General features: G+C 40.5%; 1 protein-coding gene across 1 annotated transcript in view; it reads left to right on the top strand.

Moving 5' to 3' along the window:
- The window catches only part of Tnfrsf17 (TNF receptor superfamily member 17), a 9,397-nt gene extending 1,278 nt beyond the window's left edge, over positions 1–8,119 (top strand). The window contains exon 3 of the mRNA XM_010610074.2: positions 7,839–8,119. Coding sequence (XP_010608376.1) covers positions 7,839–8,119 — 281 coding nt within the window. The remainder of the gene's footprint in view (positions 1–7,838) is intronic.
- The last annotated feature ends 4,949 nt before the right edge of the window (positions 8,120–13,068 follow it).

The following is a 13,068-nucleotide window of genomic DNA, read 5'->3' as shown; positions in this document are numbered from 1 at the left end:
AAAAAAAAAAAAAAAAAAAAAAATTGCTCACTGGACTTGCTACTATCAGAAAAAGCATATTTGGCAAGGTCTATGATCATGTTGTTAATACAATATTAAGTGTTATTTGCTTGGGTGAACATTTTACTACTGAAAAATGCTAGAAATGAATAACTAGCTGCTCCTGGGTTGAGGAACCATTTCAAAAATACTTCTTCATTAAGCAATAGAGAACCAGCCCCAAAGAGGTAAAAGTTCTGCCTGAGGATCCTTTCAGACCGAAATGCTTCTGCAGTGCCTTTCCCTGTGATCTGATTCTCAGACATGAAGCAGCCATTGCCCCGTTTCTCTGTGCATTTCTTTTCCAGGCATAATCTATAAAACACCCACTTCATTTGCTTTCTAGAGCAGTAGGAGAGGTAGAGGACAGTTCCACGTAATTTACTCATTTTTCTTTCTCCCATCTGGCATCTGGCAGACAAGTAGAGAATGAATTTTTCAACATAAAATAAAAATCGCATATACTTAAGGTGTACAGCTTTGTTTTTTTTGTTTTTTTGTTTTTTGTGCTACCAGGAATAGAACTCAGGACCTCGTGATTGCCAGGCACAACAGTTTTTCCCCCTTAAGTTTATTGGTACATTTAAAACAAACAGTACAGTTGCGTTTAGCATTTGAATCTTGTACCTTTACATGATAGGTCTTGGTTCTTATTTTTTCTCCTTGTCCCTGCCCTCCCTTCACCCCCTTTACCCTTCCCTATTTACAGACACTTTTGTTTCCATTTTTTCATATTTTTTCTTATTTCTTGTCCTCTCCCCTTCCCACTTTGCCTTTAGCCATTTTCTTCCTATTTCACACTATCAATTTTGCCATTTGAACCTTATTTACACTTTCAGTTTTTCACACCAGAGAAACTATTTGGTATTTACTCAAGTGTGTCTTATTTATTTCTCCTAAGAGTATAACCTTGGGCTGGGGATTTAGCTCAGTGGTTCTGCCACCTGCCTCACAAGCGCAAGGACCAGAGTTTGATCCCCAGTACCAAAATAAATAAATAAGAGTATAGCCTCAATGTGCATCTATTTAGCTATAAACTTCTCTAATTTCTCATTCTTTATGGCTAAGTAGTACTCCATTTTATAGAAAAACCATATCTTTATCCAGTCTCCAGTTGATGGGCATTGGGGTTGTTTCCAAGCTTTAGCTATTACAAACTGTGCTGCTATAAACATGGGTGAGCAGATATCACTGTGGTATGATTCTTTTAATTATTTTTGAAAGATACCCAGCAGAGGGATAGCTGGGTCAAATGGGACCTCTGATCCTAGTTCTTTGAGGTATCTCCATATTGATTTTCACAGTGGTTGCTCCAGTCTTCACTCCCACCAACAATGGAGAAGGGTTCCTTTCTCCCCACGCCTCATCAGCATTGCTTATTGGTTGATTTCTTGATAGCAGCCATTCTTTCTGGGGTGAGGTGGAATCTCAGTGTTGTTTTCATTTGCATCTCACGAATGACCAGTAATGTGGAACATTTTTTCATATATTTATTTGCTGCTTTTACTTGTTTGTCTGAGAAATGTCTCTTTGTTTCAGATGCCCATTTTTGAATTGGATCTTTGTATTTGGGGGTTCTGATAGTAATTTATGCAGAACTGAACTCAAATCGTTCAGCACCGTGGGTGACATAGATTTTTATCAGTTCTTCTAATTACATGGTTTCTTAGAATTTAAAAGTCAGCGCCGACGAACTGGGGGAATCGAATAGTGAGCAATTCATGTTTAATATGAATATTATGCTATCAGCTCATTATCTCTCTGACATTCTTTTAATAAAGGTATGGCCACTTCAGTGAAAGGAACAAATGCCATTCTCTGGACCTGTTTGGGCCTGAGCTTGACAGTTTCTTTGGCAGTTTTTGCGCTCCTGTTCTTGCTAAGGAAGATGAGCTCTGAACCACTAAAAGATGAATTTAAAAACACAGGTTGGTTTGATGGTGGTGACTTTTTGAAATCTACTTCCAAAAGAAGGCCATTATGAGTTTCATTTCCTCTTTTTTTTTTTTTGTAGCAGGGCTCGAACTGAGGACTCTACACTTGCGAGGCACGCGGCGGAGCCACTGAGCTAAATCCCTGGCCCTTCGTTTTCTTTTCTGACGCTGACTGCTTTGTTCAGTCATAGCTCTTTCAAGGGTGTTAGTGGGCGGTGATGTTAAACGCAAGCTTCCCTCGTTCTGCATGGACACCTTTGCAAATCTCCTTACAACGGCGGCCTCCCTCCCATTTCTCTCCATGATAATGAATTATTTTACTGAAGAACTTCCTTGGGAAACACCTGTGACTAAAGTTATCTCGCTGAAAAAATACATAGTTAGTGTATTGATTAAATAATGCTCTTCTATCAGAAACTGCTCAGTGGGGGCCAGGAATTTAGCTCAGTGCTGCTGCCACCTGCCTTGCAATCTCAAGGTCCTGAGTTCAATCCCTGGATCAGAAAAAGCATATTTGGCAAGGTCTATGATCATGTTGTTAATACAATATTAAGTGTTATTTGCTTGGGTGAACATTTTACTACTGGAAAATGCTAGAAATGAATAACTAGCTGCTCCTGGGTTGAGGAACCATTTCAAAAATACTTCTTCATTAAGCAATAGAGAACCAGCCCCAAAGAGGTAAAAGTTCTGCCTGAGGATCCTTTCAGACCGAAATGCTTCTGCAGTGCCTTTCCCTGTGATCTGATTCTCAGACATGAAGCAGCCATTGCCCCGTTTCTCTGTGCATTTCTTTTCCAGGCATAATCTATAAAACACCCACTTCATTTGCTTTCTAGAGCAGTAGGAGAGGTAGAGGACAGTTCCACGTAATTTACTCATTTTTCTTTCTCCCATCTGGCATCTGGCAGACAAGTAGAGAATGAATTTTTCAACATAAAATAAAAATCGCATATACTTAAGGTGTACAGCTTTGTTTTTTTTGTTTTTTTGTTTTTTGTGCTACCAGGAATAGAACTCAGGACCTCGTGATTGCCAGGCACAACAGTTTTTCCCCCTTAAGTTTATTGGTACATTTAAAACAAACAGTACAGTTGCGTTTAGCATTTGAATCTTGTACCTTTACATGATAGGTCTTGGTTCTTATTTTTTCTCCTTGTCCCTGCCCTCCCTTCACCCCCTTTACCCTTCCCTATTTACAGACACTTTTGTTTCCATTTTTTCATATTTTTTCTTATTTCTTGTCCTCTCCCCTTCCCACTTTGCCTTTAGCCATTTTCTTCCTATTTCACACTATCAATTTTGCCATTTGAACCTTATTTACACTTTCAGTTTTTCACACCAGAGAAACTATTTGGTATTTACTCAAGTGTGTCTTATTTATTTCTCCTAAGAGTATAACCTTGGGCTGGGGATTTAGCTCAGTGGTTCTGCCACCTGCCTCACAAGCGCAAGGACCAGAGTTTGATCCCCAGTACCAAAATAAATAAATAAGAGTATAGCCTCAATGTGCATCTATTTAGCTATAAACTTCTCTAATTTCTCATTCTTTATGGCTAAGTAGTACTCCATTTTATAGAAAAACCATATCTTTATCCAGTCTCCAGTTGAGGGGCATTGGGGTTGTTTCCAAGCTTTAGCTATTACAAACTGTGCTGCTATAAACATGGGTGAGCAGATATCACTGTGGTATGATTCTTTTAATTATTTTGGAAAGATACCCAGCAGAGGGATAGCTGGGTCAAATGGGACCTCTGATCCTAGTTCTTTGAGGTATTGATTTTCACAGTGGTTGCTCCAGTCTTCACTCCCACCAACAATGGAGAAGGGTTCCTTTCTCCCCACGCCTCATCAGCATTGCTTATTGGTTGATTTCTTGATAGCAGCCATTCCTTCTGGGGTGAGGTGGAATCTCAGTGTTGTTTTCATTTGCATCTCACGAATGACCAGTGATGTGGAACATTTTTCATATATTTATTTGCTGCTTTTACTTGTTTGTCTGAGAAATGTCTCTTTGTTTCAGATGCCCATTTTTGAATTGGATCTTTGTATTTGGGGGTTCTGATTTTTTTGAGTTCTTTATATATTCTAGATAGTAGTCCTTTGTCTGAGGAGTAGCTGGTAAATTTTTTTCCCCGCATTGTAAGTTATCTGTTAGCTCTATTGATTGTTTCTCATGCACTGCAACGAATGACCAGTAATGTGGAACATTTTTTCATATATTTATTTGCTGCTTTTACTTGTTTGTCTGAGAAATGTCTCTTTGTTTCAGATGCCCATTTTTGAATTGGATCTTTGTATTTGGGGGTTCTGATGTTTTTGAGTTCTTTATATATTCTAGATAGTAGTCCTTTGTCTGAGGAGTAGCTGGTAAATTTTTTTCCCCGCATTGTAAGTTATCTGTTAGCTCTATTGATTGTTTCTCATGCACTGCAAAAACTTTTTAATATGGTGAGATCCCAGTTGGTGATTCTTTGTGCAAGTTCTCGGGCTGAGGATTTGTTCATAAAATCTTTTCCTATGCCAATGTCTTCGAGAGTTCTACCTAATTTATTTTCCAGTAAGTTTAGTGTTTCTCTAAAAAGGCTATCTTTCCTCCAGTGAGGATGCTTGGCTCCTTTGTCAAAGATGTGCTAGCTGAGCATGTCTGCATTGTTTCTTCATCTTCTAATCTATTCCATTGATCCTGAGGTCTGTTTCTTTGCCAGTACCATGCTGTTTTTATCACAGTAGCTTTGTAGTATAGTTTCAAGTTGGGGATTATGATACCCCCTACCATGTTTTTTTTTTGCCTAGAATGGCTTTGGCTAGTCTAGGTCTCTTCTGGTTCCAAATGAATGTTTGGATTTTTTTTTTAAGTTCTGTGAGATATGCTGTTGGGATTTCAATCAGGATTGCATTGAATATGCATAGCAGTTTTGGAAGTATGGCCATTTTCACTATGTTGATTCTTCCTATGCAGGAGCAAGGGATGTCTTTCCATCTTCTTGTATCTTCTTCTATCTCTTTTTTCGGAGTACTATAGCTTTCAGCATATAGGTCTTTTGTCTCTTTCAAAAGATTGATTTCTAGGCATTTCATTTTTTTTGGATGCTATTATGAAAGGGATTGTTTCTGTAATTTCTCTCAGTGAGTCCATTATTTGTGTACAAGAAGGTTATTGATTTTTGAGTGTTGACCTTGTATCCAGATGCTCTACGGAATCTGTCAGTTAAGTCTAAAAGTCTTTTGGCAGAGTTTTTTGGGTCTTCTATGTAGAGTATCATATCACCATCAAATAGTGAAAGTTTAACTTCTTCCTTTCCTATCTTTATTGTTTTTATTTCTTTCTCTTGTCTAATTGTTGTGCCTAATGTTTCTAAAACTATATTGAACAGGAGTGGTGGTAGTGGACATTCTTGTCTTGTTCCTGATTTTACTGTGAAGGTTTTCAGTTTTGGGCCATTTTATATGATATTGGCTGTTGGTTTTCATAGCCTTTATCAGGTTGAGATAATGACCAACTATTCCAATTTTCTGTAAGGTTTTTATCATGAATGGGTGTTGCCTTTTGTCGCACGCTTTTTCTGTATCTATTGAGATGATCATATGGTTTTTGTCCTTAATTCTGTTAATATAGTATATTACATTTATTGATTTATGTATGTTGAACCATACTTGCATCCTTGGGATAAATCTGACTTGGTCAGGGTATACGATCTTCTTGATGATCTTCTGTATTCTGTTTCCCAGTATCTTATTGAGGATAGTTGCATCTCTGTTCATTAAGGGAGATTGGCTTGTAGTTCGGCTGGGTCTTTCCCTGGTTTTGGGATCAAAGTAATACTTGTTTCCAGGAATGAATTGGAAGTATTGCTTCCCTTTTAATTTCACTGAAGGGTTTAAAGAGTAGTGGTGATAGTTCTTCTCTAAATGTCTTGTAGAAGTCAGCAGTGAAGCCATCAGGATCTGAGCTTTTCTTTGTTAGTAATGTTTTAATTACAGTGTCAATTTTACTGCATGTAATTGGGGTGTTTAGATGTTTTGTATCTTCTTCATTCAGCTTTGGAAGTTCATATGTATCTAGGAATCTGTCCATTTCTTCTGTATTTTCCATTTTATTAGAGTTATGTTTTATTAGAGTTAGAGATAGGTTTTCGAAGTAGGTACTGATGATCCTCTGGATTTCTATTGGATCTGTTGTGACTTCACCTTTTTTCATTCCTAATTGTATGAATTTGAGCCTTTTCTTTCCTTTTTTTGAGAAGGTTGGCTAAGGGTTTATCAATTTTAGTTATTCTTTCAAAAAACCAACTCTTTGATTCATTGTTTTTTGTATCATTCTCTTAGTCTCTATTGTATTAATTAGTGCTCTAATCTTTATGATTTCCTCCCTTATGAGCTTTCAGTTTGTCTTGCGCTTCTTTTTCTAGGAGCTTAAGGTTAAGCATTAGGTTATTTGAGCTTGCTCTGTTTTCCTAGTGATATTAATTAGTGCTCTAATCTTTATAATTTCCTCCCTTATGAGCTTTCAGTTTGTCTTGTGCTTCTTTTTCTAGGAGCTTAAAGTTAAGCATTAGGTTATTTGAGCTTGCTGTTTTCCTAGTGTGGGCATTTACTGCTATGAATTTCCCTTGTGGAACTGCTCTTACTGTGCCCCATAGATTCCTGAGTCACAACGTGTGCTAATGTACATATACATAGTGAAATGATTACTATAGTCAAGCAAATTAACATTGCATCTCCTCACAGTCTTAGCTTTTCTTTTGGGGGTGACAGCACTTGAAACCTACTTTTAGCTATTTTATAGTATACATTCATCATGCTACACGTTAAGCCTCTAGATTTATTCATCCTACATATCTATACTATATCCTTTTTTTTGGCACCAGGGATCGAACTTGGGCCCTTGGGCTTGTAAGGCAGGCAGTGGAACCACTCAGCTAAATCCCCAGCCCTTCTATAATATACCCTTTGACCAAAAGCTTCCCATTCCCCCCACCTACCTGCCCCTGGAATCGCCATTCTCTCTGCTTCTATTTATAGAACTTTAGATTTAAATGAGGTCATACAGTGTTTTCCTTCCTGTGTCTGGCTTGTTTCTAGAGTGAACCTAAGTATGACATTTCAGAAGACAAAGTTACACTGCAGTGTTAGGAAGTAGAAAACTTACCTTCACAGGGGTATAACTGGGACACTGTGGAGATTCCTTCCTTATGTGAGTATAAGAGATTCGTTTCAAAAGTTTTTCATCTGTTGCAAAATGTTCCCCCAGAGGAGTCATCTTTAGTCTTACATTGTAAAACATTACCAGTGGGCTGCAGTTTTAGCTCAGTGGCACCATGCCTGCCTCGCAAGTGCAAGGTCCTGAGTTCGATCCTCAGTACAAAAAAAAAAAAAAAAAAAAAAAACCCAAAAAGCAAAAAACACTGTTACTCTGCAGTGATTTTGGTGCCCTGTGATAGACGGTAATTTCTGTCATTTTCATGTGTGTGATAAGGTCAAAACCTTAATGCTTGCGAGAGCCAGGAGGGCAACAGAGGAATGTACTGGGCCGGTGGTGACTGCCAGCCTAAGAGCCCATGGCCTGCCTTATGGTGACAGCTGCTCTCGACCGCAGTTAATGGTTTCCACATTGGTTCTATGTTGCTGCATTCTGTTGTCTTGTTAAAGGTTCCATTTGTCCAGAGTTGTAAAGTCTCTTGATTTTTAAATCCGGTCAACATAAGCAAACACTTAAAAACATGCGCAAACAAACCATGCCTTCGCCCTGTGGTGCAGATCACAGGCCTCCTCCATCTCACCCTGCTCTGAGTTCTGTTACATCCTAAGATTCCGATCTCTCCAGGAAAGCTCAGGTCAGTGTTTCTGTTTCTGCATCATCAGAATCTGATCTGCTGGACGCAGCAGTTAATGCTGACCTGGAGGACAGCGGGAACGATGCTGAAATTATTCTGCCAAGAAGCCTGGGCTACACAGTAGAAGAATGTATCTGTGAAGACTGCGTCAAGAGCAAACTAAAGGTCGACTCTGACCATTTCTTCCCGCTCCCAGCCATGGAGGAGGGAGCGACCATTCTTGTCACCACAAAGACAAATGACTACTGCAAGAGCCTGCCAGCTCCTCTGAGTGTCACAGGGACAGAGAAATCGATTTCTACTAAATAATTTACCTTTTTGACTGGTGTACAGCTACTCTGAGAACCTTCTGTCACAAAGGAAAGATGATTCATTGGATCTCTTTAGGATGATTATTTTTACCAGTTGCTGGTATAGGTTTTTGGTTCTGTAATTCTGGTAAGTCTTCTTATTAAACGTATTCACCTATATTGTTGTTGGGACCTTAAGTGGAAAATTCTTTGGTTTCATGATTAAATTTGTGACTCACTGAAATAAAAATCATTGCAATCTACAGACCCTATAGTCTCACGTTTTTTGGGTAAAGCATTTCTCTCCTATACATATACAAATACATTTCAGGATGGCTGGGTATGGTGGCACACGCATGTAATCCCAGCACTTGGGAGGCTGAGGCAGGAGGATTGCTGTGAGTTTGAGACCAGCCTGGGCTACACAGTGAGTTCTAGGGCAGTCTCAACTACATAGTGAGACCCTGTCTCAAAAAAAAAACAAAACAAAAAACACAAACAAACAAACAAACAAACACCACACTGTAATTACAAACTGTGATAAAGCTGTGGCAGGTACTGTTTTTAGCCCAAACTGGGTGTATGTGATAATTACAGGTAGCACTTAGTTCAAGCTTACTAACGTGCCAGGGACTGTCCCAAAAGCTTTACCAGTACCAACTCACTTAATGTGCACAAAATACTATAAGGCAGGGGAACCATTATTATCTCCATTTTACAGATAATGACAGAAACCAAGTCAGAGATAGGAAATAAGTGGTTGTCTTTGCTTGGGCTGCTATAACAGAATACCTGAGCCTGGTTGATGTATGAAGAAGAGAAATTTATTTTCATACTTCTGGAGACTGGGAAGTCCACCATCGGGATACTGGCACCTGGTGAGGGGTTCTTGTTGGGTCCTTGCATAACAGAAGGGGGACGAGTAAGCTAGCTGAACCCTGTGTGAAGTCTCTTCTACAAGGGGCTTTGTAGCATTAACAAGGAAGGAACCTTCCTGGCCTCATTACCTCTTATGGGCCCCGATTGTCAATACTACCTCACTGGCAACATCCGAATTTTAGAGGGTGTGAATTCAAGTTGTAGCAGTGGCAGAGACAGGATTTAAATCAGACAGCCTAATCTATTTTTCTTTTCTGTACACCTCAATATGATTCCCTTCTGAGATACCCATTTCTTTGGTTTGTCAGTGGTTCCCTTCCTGGGATTTATGCCCTTATGCAGAGGCAATACAAGGAGGCATCTGCTTGTTACCTATTGACTTTGGTCATTGGGATCCCTACTGGGACCACAGCAGAGATGATTAACCTATCTCACTGTTCTTCAGGACTGAGAACACCTAAGCCCAGAAATCCCCATAGTTGTAAACCCATGGTCACCTTGGATTCTAGCGGAGCCTCACAGGGTGAGATGGCCCCGCAAATCACAAGGGTTCCTCCTTTCCAACCGGGAAGCTGGACAGAACTAATGACTGAGCAAGGCTGAGATATGATTGGACGCTACCCCTCCAAAGCCCTCCATAAATCTTTGTTTCTTTTTTTGTACCGGGGATCAAAGTCAGGTCCTTGCGCTTGCGAGGTAGGCGCTGGAACCACTGAGCTAAATTCCCTGCCCTCTGTAAATCTTTCTTTCCAGCACACCTGTGATCTCATTTTGGGAGGCTGAGGCAGAAGGTCCTGTATTGAATTTCTAGTGCTGCAACAACAAAACATAAAACAAACAAAAAAACACGGTCTCTGTGAGGGGCATCGGAAGGTGCTGGGTCCAGCTGTTTTTCAAATTGGAGGCCTAAATAAGTGGGACAGAAGAGACAAAATACAGAAAGGAGACAGGGCAAACAATAATTTTAAAAAATCGAAAACTACAGCTTCAGGACACAAGTGCAATTTAAACGTGGGCAGTTCCCTTTCACCTACAAGTGGGCTCAGCCATAAGCTTTTTACTTGCAAATAGTCCTCTTACACCTGCAAGAGACCACCTTTCACCTTTAAATTAGACTTTCCCCTAAGAATGAACCACTATCTCACTATGGATGGGCCACGGTCTTCCACTAATCAAACCAAGACTGTGACTATAGATAAAGGAATTCCAGATTTCCACCGCCAAAAACACATAAATATTCCCAGTTCCAAACTAGTGTGACCTCTGACCACCCGAACTCCACGGTTGGCATGTACTGACATTTCTGCTTAGTAAGTCCCTCCTGTGTCTCTTACTGAGGTGTCCTCGATTTTTTTTCTTCAGTGGGAGTCAGTGAACCTCCAAACATTCTATGTTTAAGGTGAGTTAAGTTCCTAGTCTCAGCTTCAGGAAACTTCTCAGGCCTAGTCTGGTGATATTTTCCTTACTTTCCAATTCAAGCTTTTGTTTGTAAATTCATTGTGTCACTTTAATTTCCAATCACTAGAGCGAGTGTTATTGGGTTTTGGGGTGCTGGAGTCTCCTTCTAGAGGTGGTGTTTAGCTTCTTTCTTTCCTGAACAAATAACTGGTCAAGACAAGTATAAACAGTAGCAAAGTTTTACATTTATTAAAGGTAGGAAAAGACACAGTCTCTGCAGAGCGAATTTAGGCCAAGAAAAGCAGGAAAAGAACGGTACCCACTGCAGCATGGGGCTGGACTGCCATGAAGACACCCTAGTGGGAGCTCCATGGCAGCTCATCTTTTTTTATTTTTTCCACTCCCCAGCCTGGAGCCAGGAATGGGGCCATCCTATCAAAAACTTCTCCACCTGGGCGTGGTGGTGCATGCCTGTCATTAGCACTCTGGAGGCTGAGGCATGAGGATCGCTGTGAGTTCGAGACCAGCCTGGGCTACATAGTGAGCTCCAGGTCATTGTCAACTACATAGTGAGACCCTGTCTCAAAACAACAACAAACAAACAAACAAAAAACCTTCTCAAGGAGTCCAGCTGCAGGACTTTGGGAACTGCTCTACACGTCCTGGGATTTTGGAACAGGCCACACCTACTTTCCCAGTGTTAGCCAGGCCCTAGCCTCTGCCTCCGGAGGACTATCACCAGCCAGTGACAAGATGGTGGGCAAAACAAACTGGGAAAATACTCCAACCGTGCCAGGTCCTTTTCCCACCATCTGTAAAACAAGGCAATAACCTGAACTTCACAGGTTGCTGGGAATATGTAACACTTATGTTCACACTCACTCCATCCACCACCTCCATCTCTACCACCACCCTAGGGTTGGATATTCCTCCCTCTTGGCTGAACGACTGCATTAGTACTTTAACCAGCTACCCTTTTCTCCTGTCCCATTACAACCCATTCTCATTCCGGAAGAGTGATGTTTTTGTTATGTTTGTGTCTAGATGTGCCCCCAAAAGATAAAGCGGCCACAGGTGGCTTTTTCAGAGGTGACTGAGTCTAGAGTGTGTGATGTTGGGATTAAGAGCGTTCGATTACTAAAACCACCCTAATCCTGGTAGTGTGGATAAGGGGCAGAAAGTACTGTTGAAGTTCCCTTACTGCCTTTCCTGTCTTCTTTGTGCAAAGAACTGTTTCTCCTCTGTGATGTCCCTCTGCCTCGGAGCCAGCCAACTATGAACTGAAACCTCTTCAAACTGAGCTAAATAAAATTTCCCTTTTATGTTGGGTGTATTTTCTCAGCACAGAGAAAAAAGTAACTAATGCAGTTTTAAAATGTAATTCAGTTGTGCAAGGTCAATCTCACTTTGAGAAACCACAATTCTGACCAGCGTGGAGTCATCTGTGCCCGCATTCTTCATAAATAGTAGATCTGCTCAGCAAAGGCAGGGCAGACAGACAGTTCAGGGTACATTGCAAGAGTGTCTTCAAAAAACTTTCAATATATCCAGCCTGTAATCCCAGCACTAAGGAGGCTGAGGCAGGAGGATCGCTGTGAGTTCGAGACCAGCCTGGACTACATAGTGAGTTCTAGGTCAATCTCAATTACATTGTGAGACCCTGTCTCAAAAACAACCAAGCAAGCAAACAATATCCAGGTAACTCACAGCTGACACTCCTTAACAAATCTCGATTAGCCATCCTTTTTTTTTTTTTTCGTTTTTTTTTTTTTTTTGTCATTAAACTTTTATTTACTAATTTTTTTCCAAAGAGTCACACCATTTTCATCTAGTCTTATTGCAGTTCTGGGAACACACTGGACATTAGGATCTCCTGGGTCAGCTCTGAGGCAGAGACTTGGTCACGGAGTTTTTTAGCATTTTGAACTGGGGAGACAGAAGGGGAGATAGAGCTCTGCACCACGATATGGACAGGTTTAGACAAAGAGAGCTTAAGGTAAATTTTAAATCAACACAAAAAGCTCAGCCATGGAAGCTTTCAGCTGAGGAAAGCTGCTTGTGGCCAGGATCACATTATAAGACCCATCAGTGTGGAGTCTGCCCTCCTCAGCTCCATACCTCAAGCATCTTTCTGAGCTGTTTGCTGGTTTACATATTGGTTCTCATCTTGCTTTTCCTGCCACGTGGATACAAGCAAACGTTCAACATGCCCTGATGTATCTGAACTAATGTCCTTTTCCAGGTCTCGTCCTAATTTTGACTGATACCTGACAATTTCTCGGATTTCTTGATTTGCTCCTGCGTACACAAATCTCAATCAGTACGTGTTCCCGAGTTCCAGCTCTATTGGCACAATGATTATAAGCGACACAAGTGATTCCAAAAGGCTCCTTCTCACCATTGTGGGCCAGTAGGAACTAATTTTTGAAATGAACGAGGCTGTTCATAGCTTATCCTCCAAAGCAGACTGACCTGCACGCTGCGATAACCATCACCTAACCAAAACAGCTTTCTGCTAAGGACTGTTAGGCTTAATGTGCTTGGTTTGCACATGTTGCTACTGCTTCAATTTTAATGTTATTTTCTCCTACACAATCAGTGTAAAGCCGTATCAGAATGATGTAGTAATTTTGCAGTGTTTGTGGTTTCATTCTCACTTTTGCTTTAATCAAGACTTCAAATCGAATACAA

Source organism: Fukomys damarensis, unplaced genomic scaffold, assembly GCF_012274545.1.
Source record: "Fukomys damarensis isolate Sample0158 unplaced genomic scaffold, DMR_v1.0_HiC HiC_scaffold_34, whole genome shotgun sequence".
Lineage (NCBI taxonomy): Eukaryota > Metazoa > Chordata > Mammalia > Rodentia > Bathyergidae > Fukomys > Fukomys damarensis.
The sequence above is the reverse complement of the archived record's forward strand: the minus strand, read 5'-3'. Positions and strand labels throughout refer to the sequence as shown.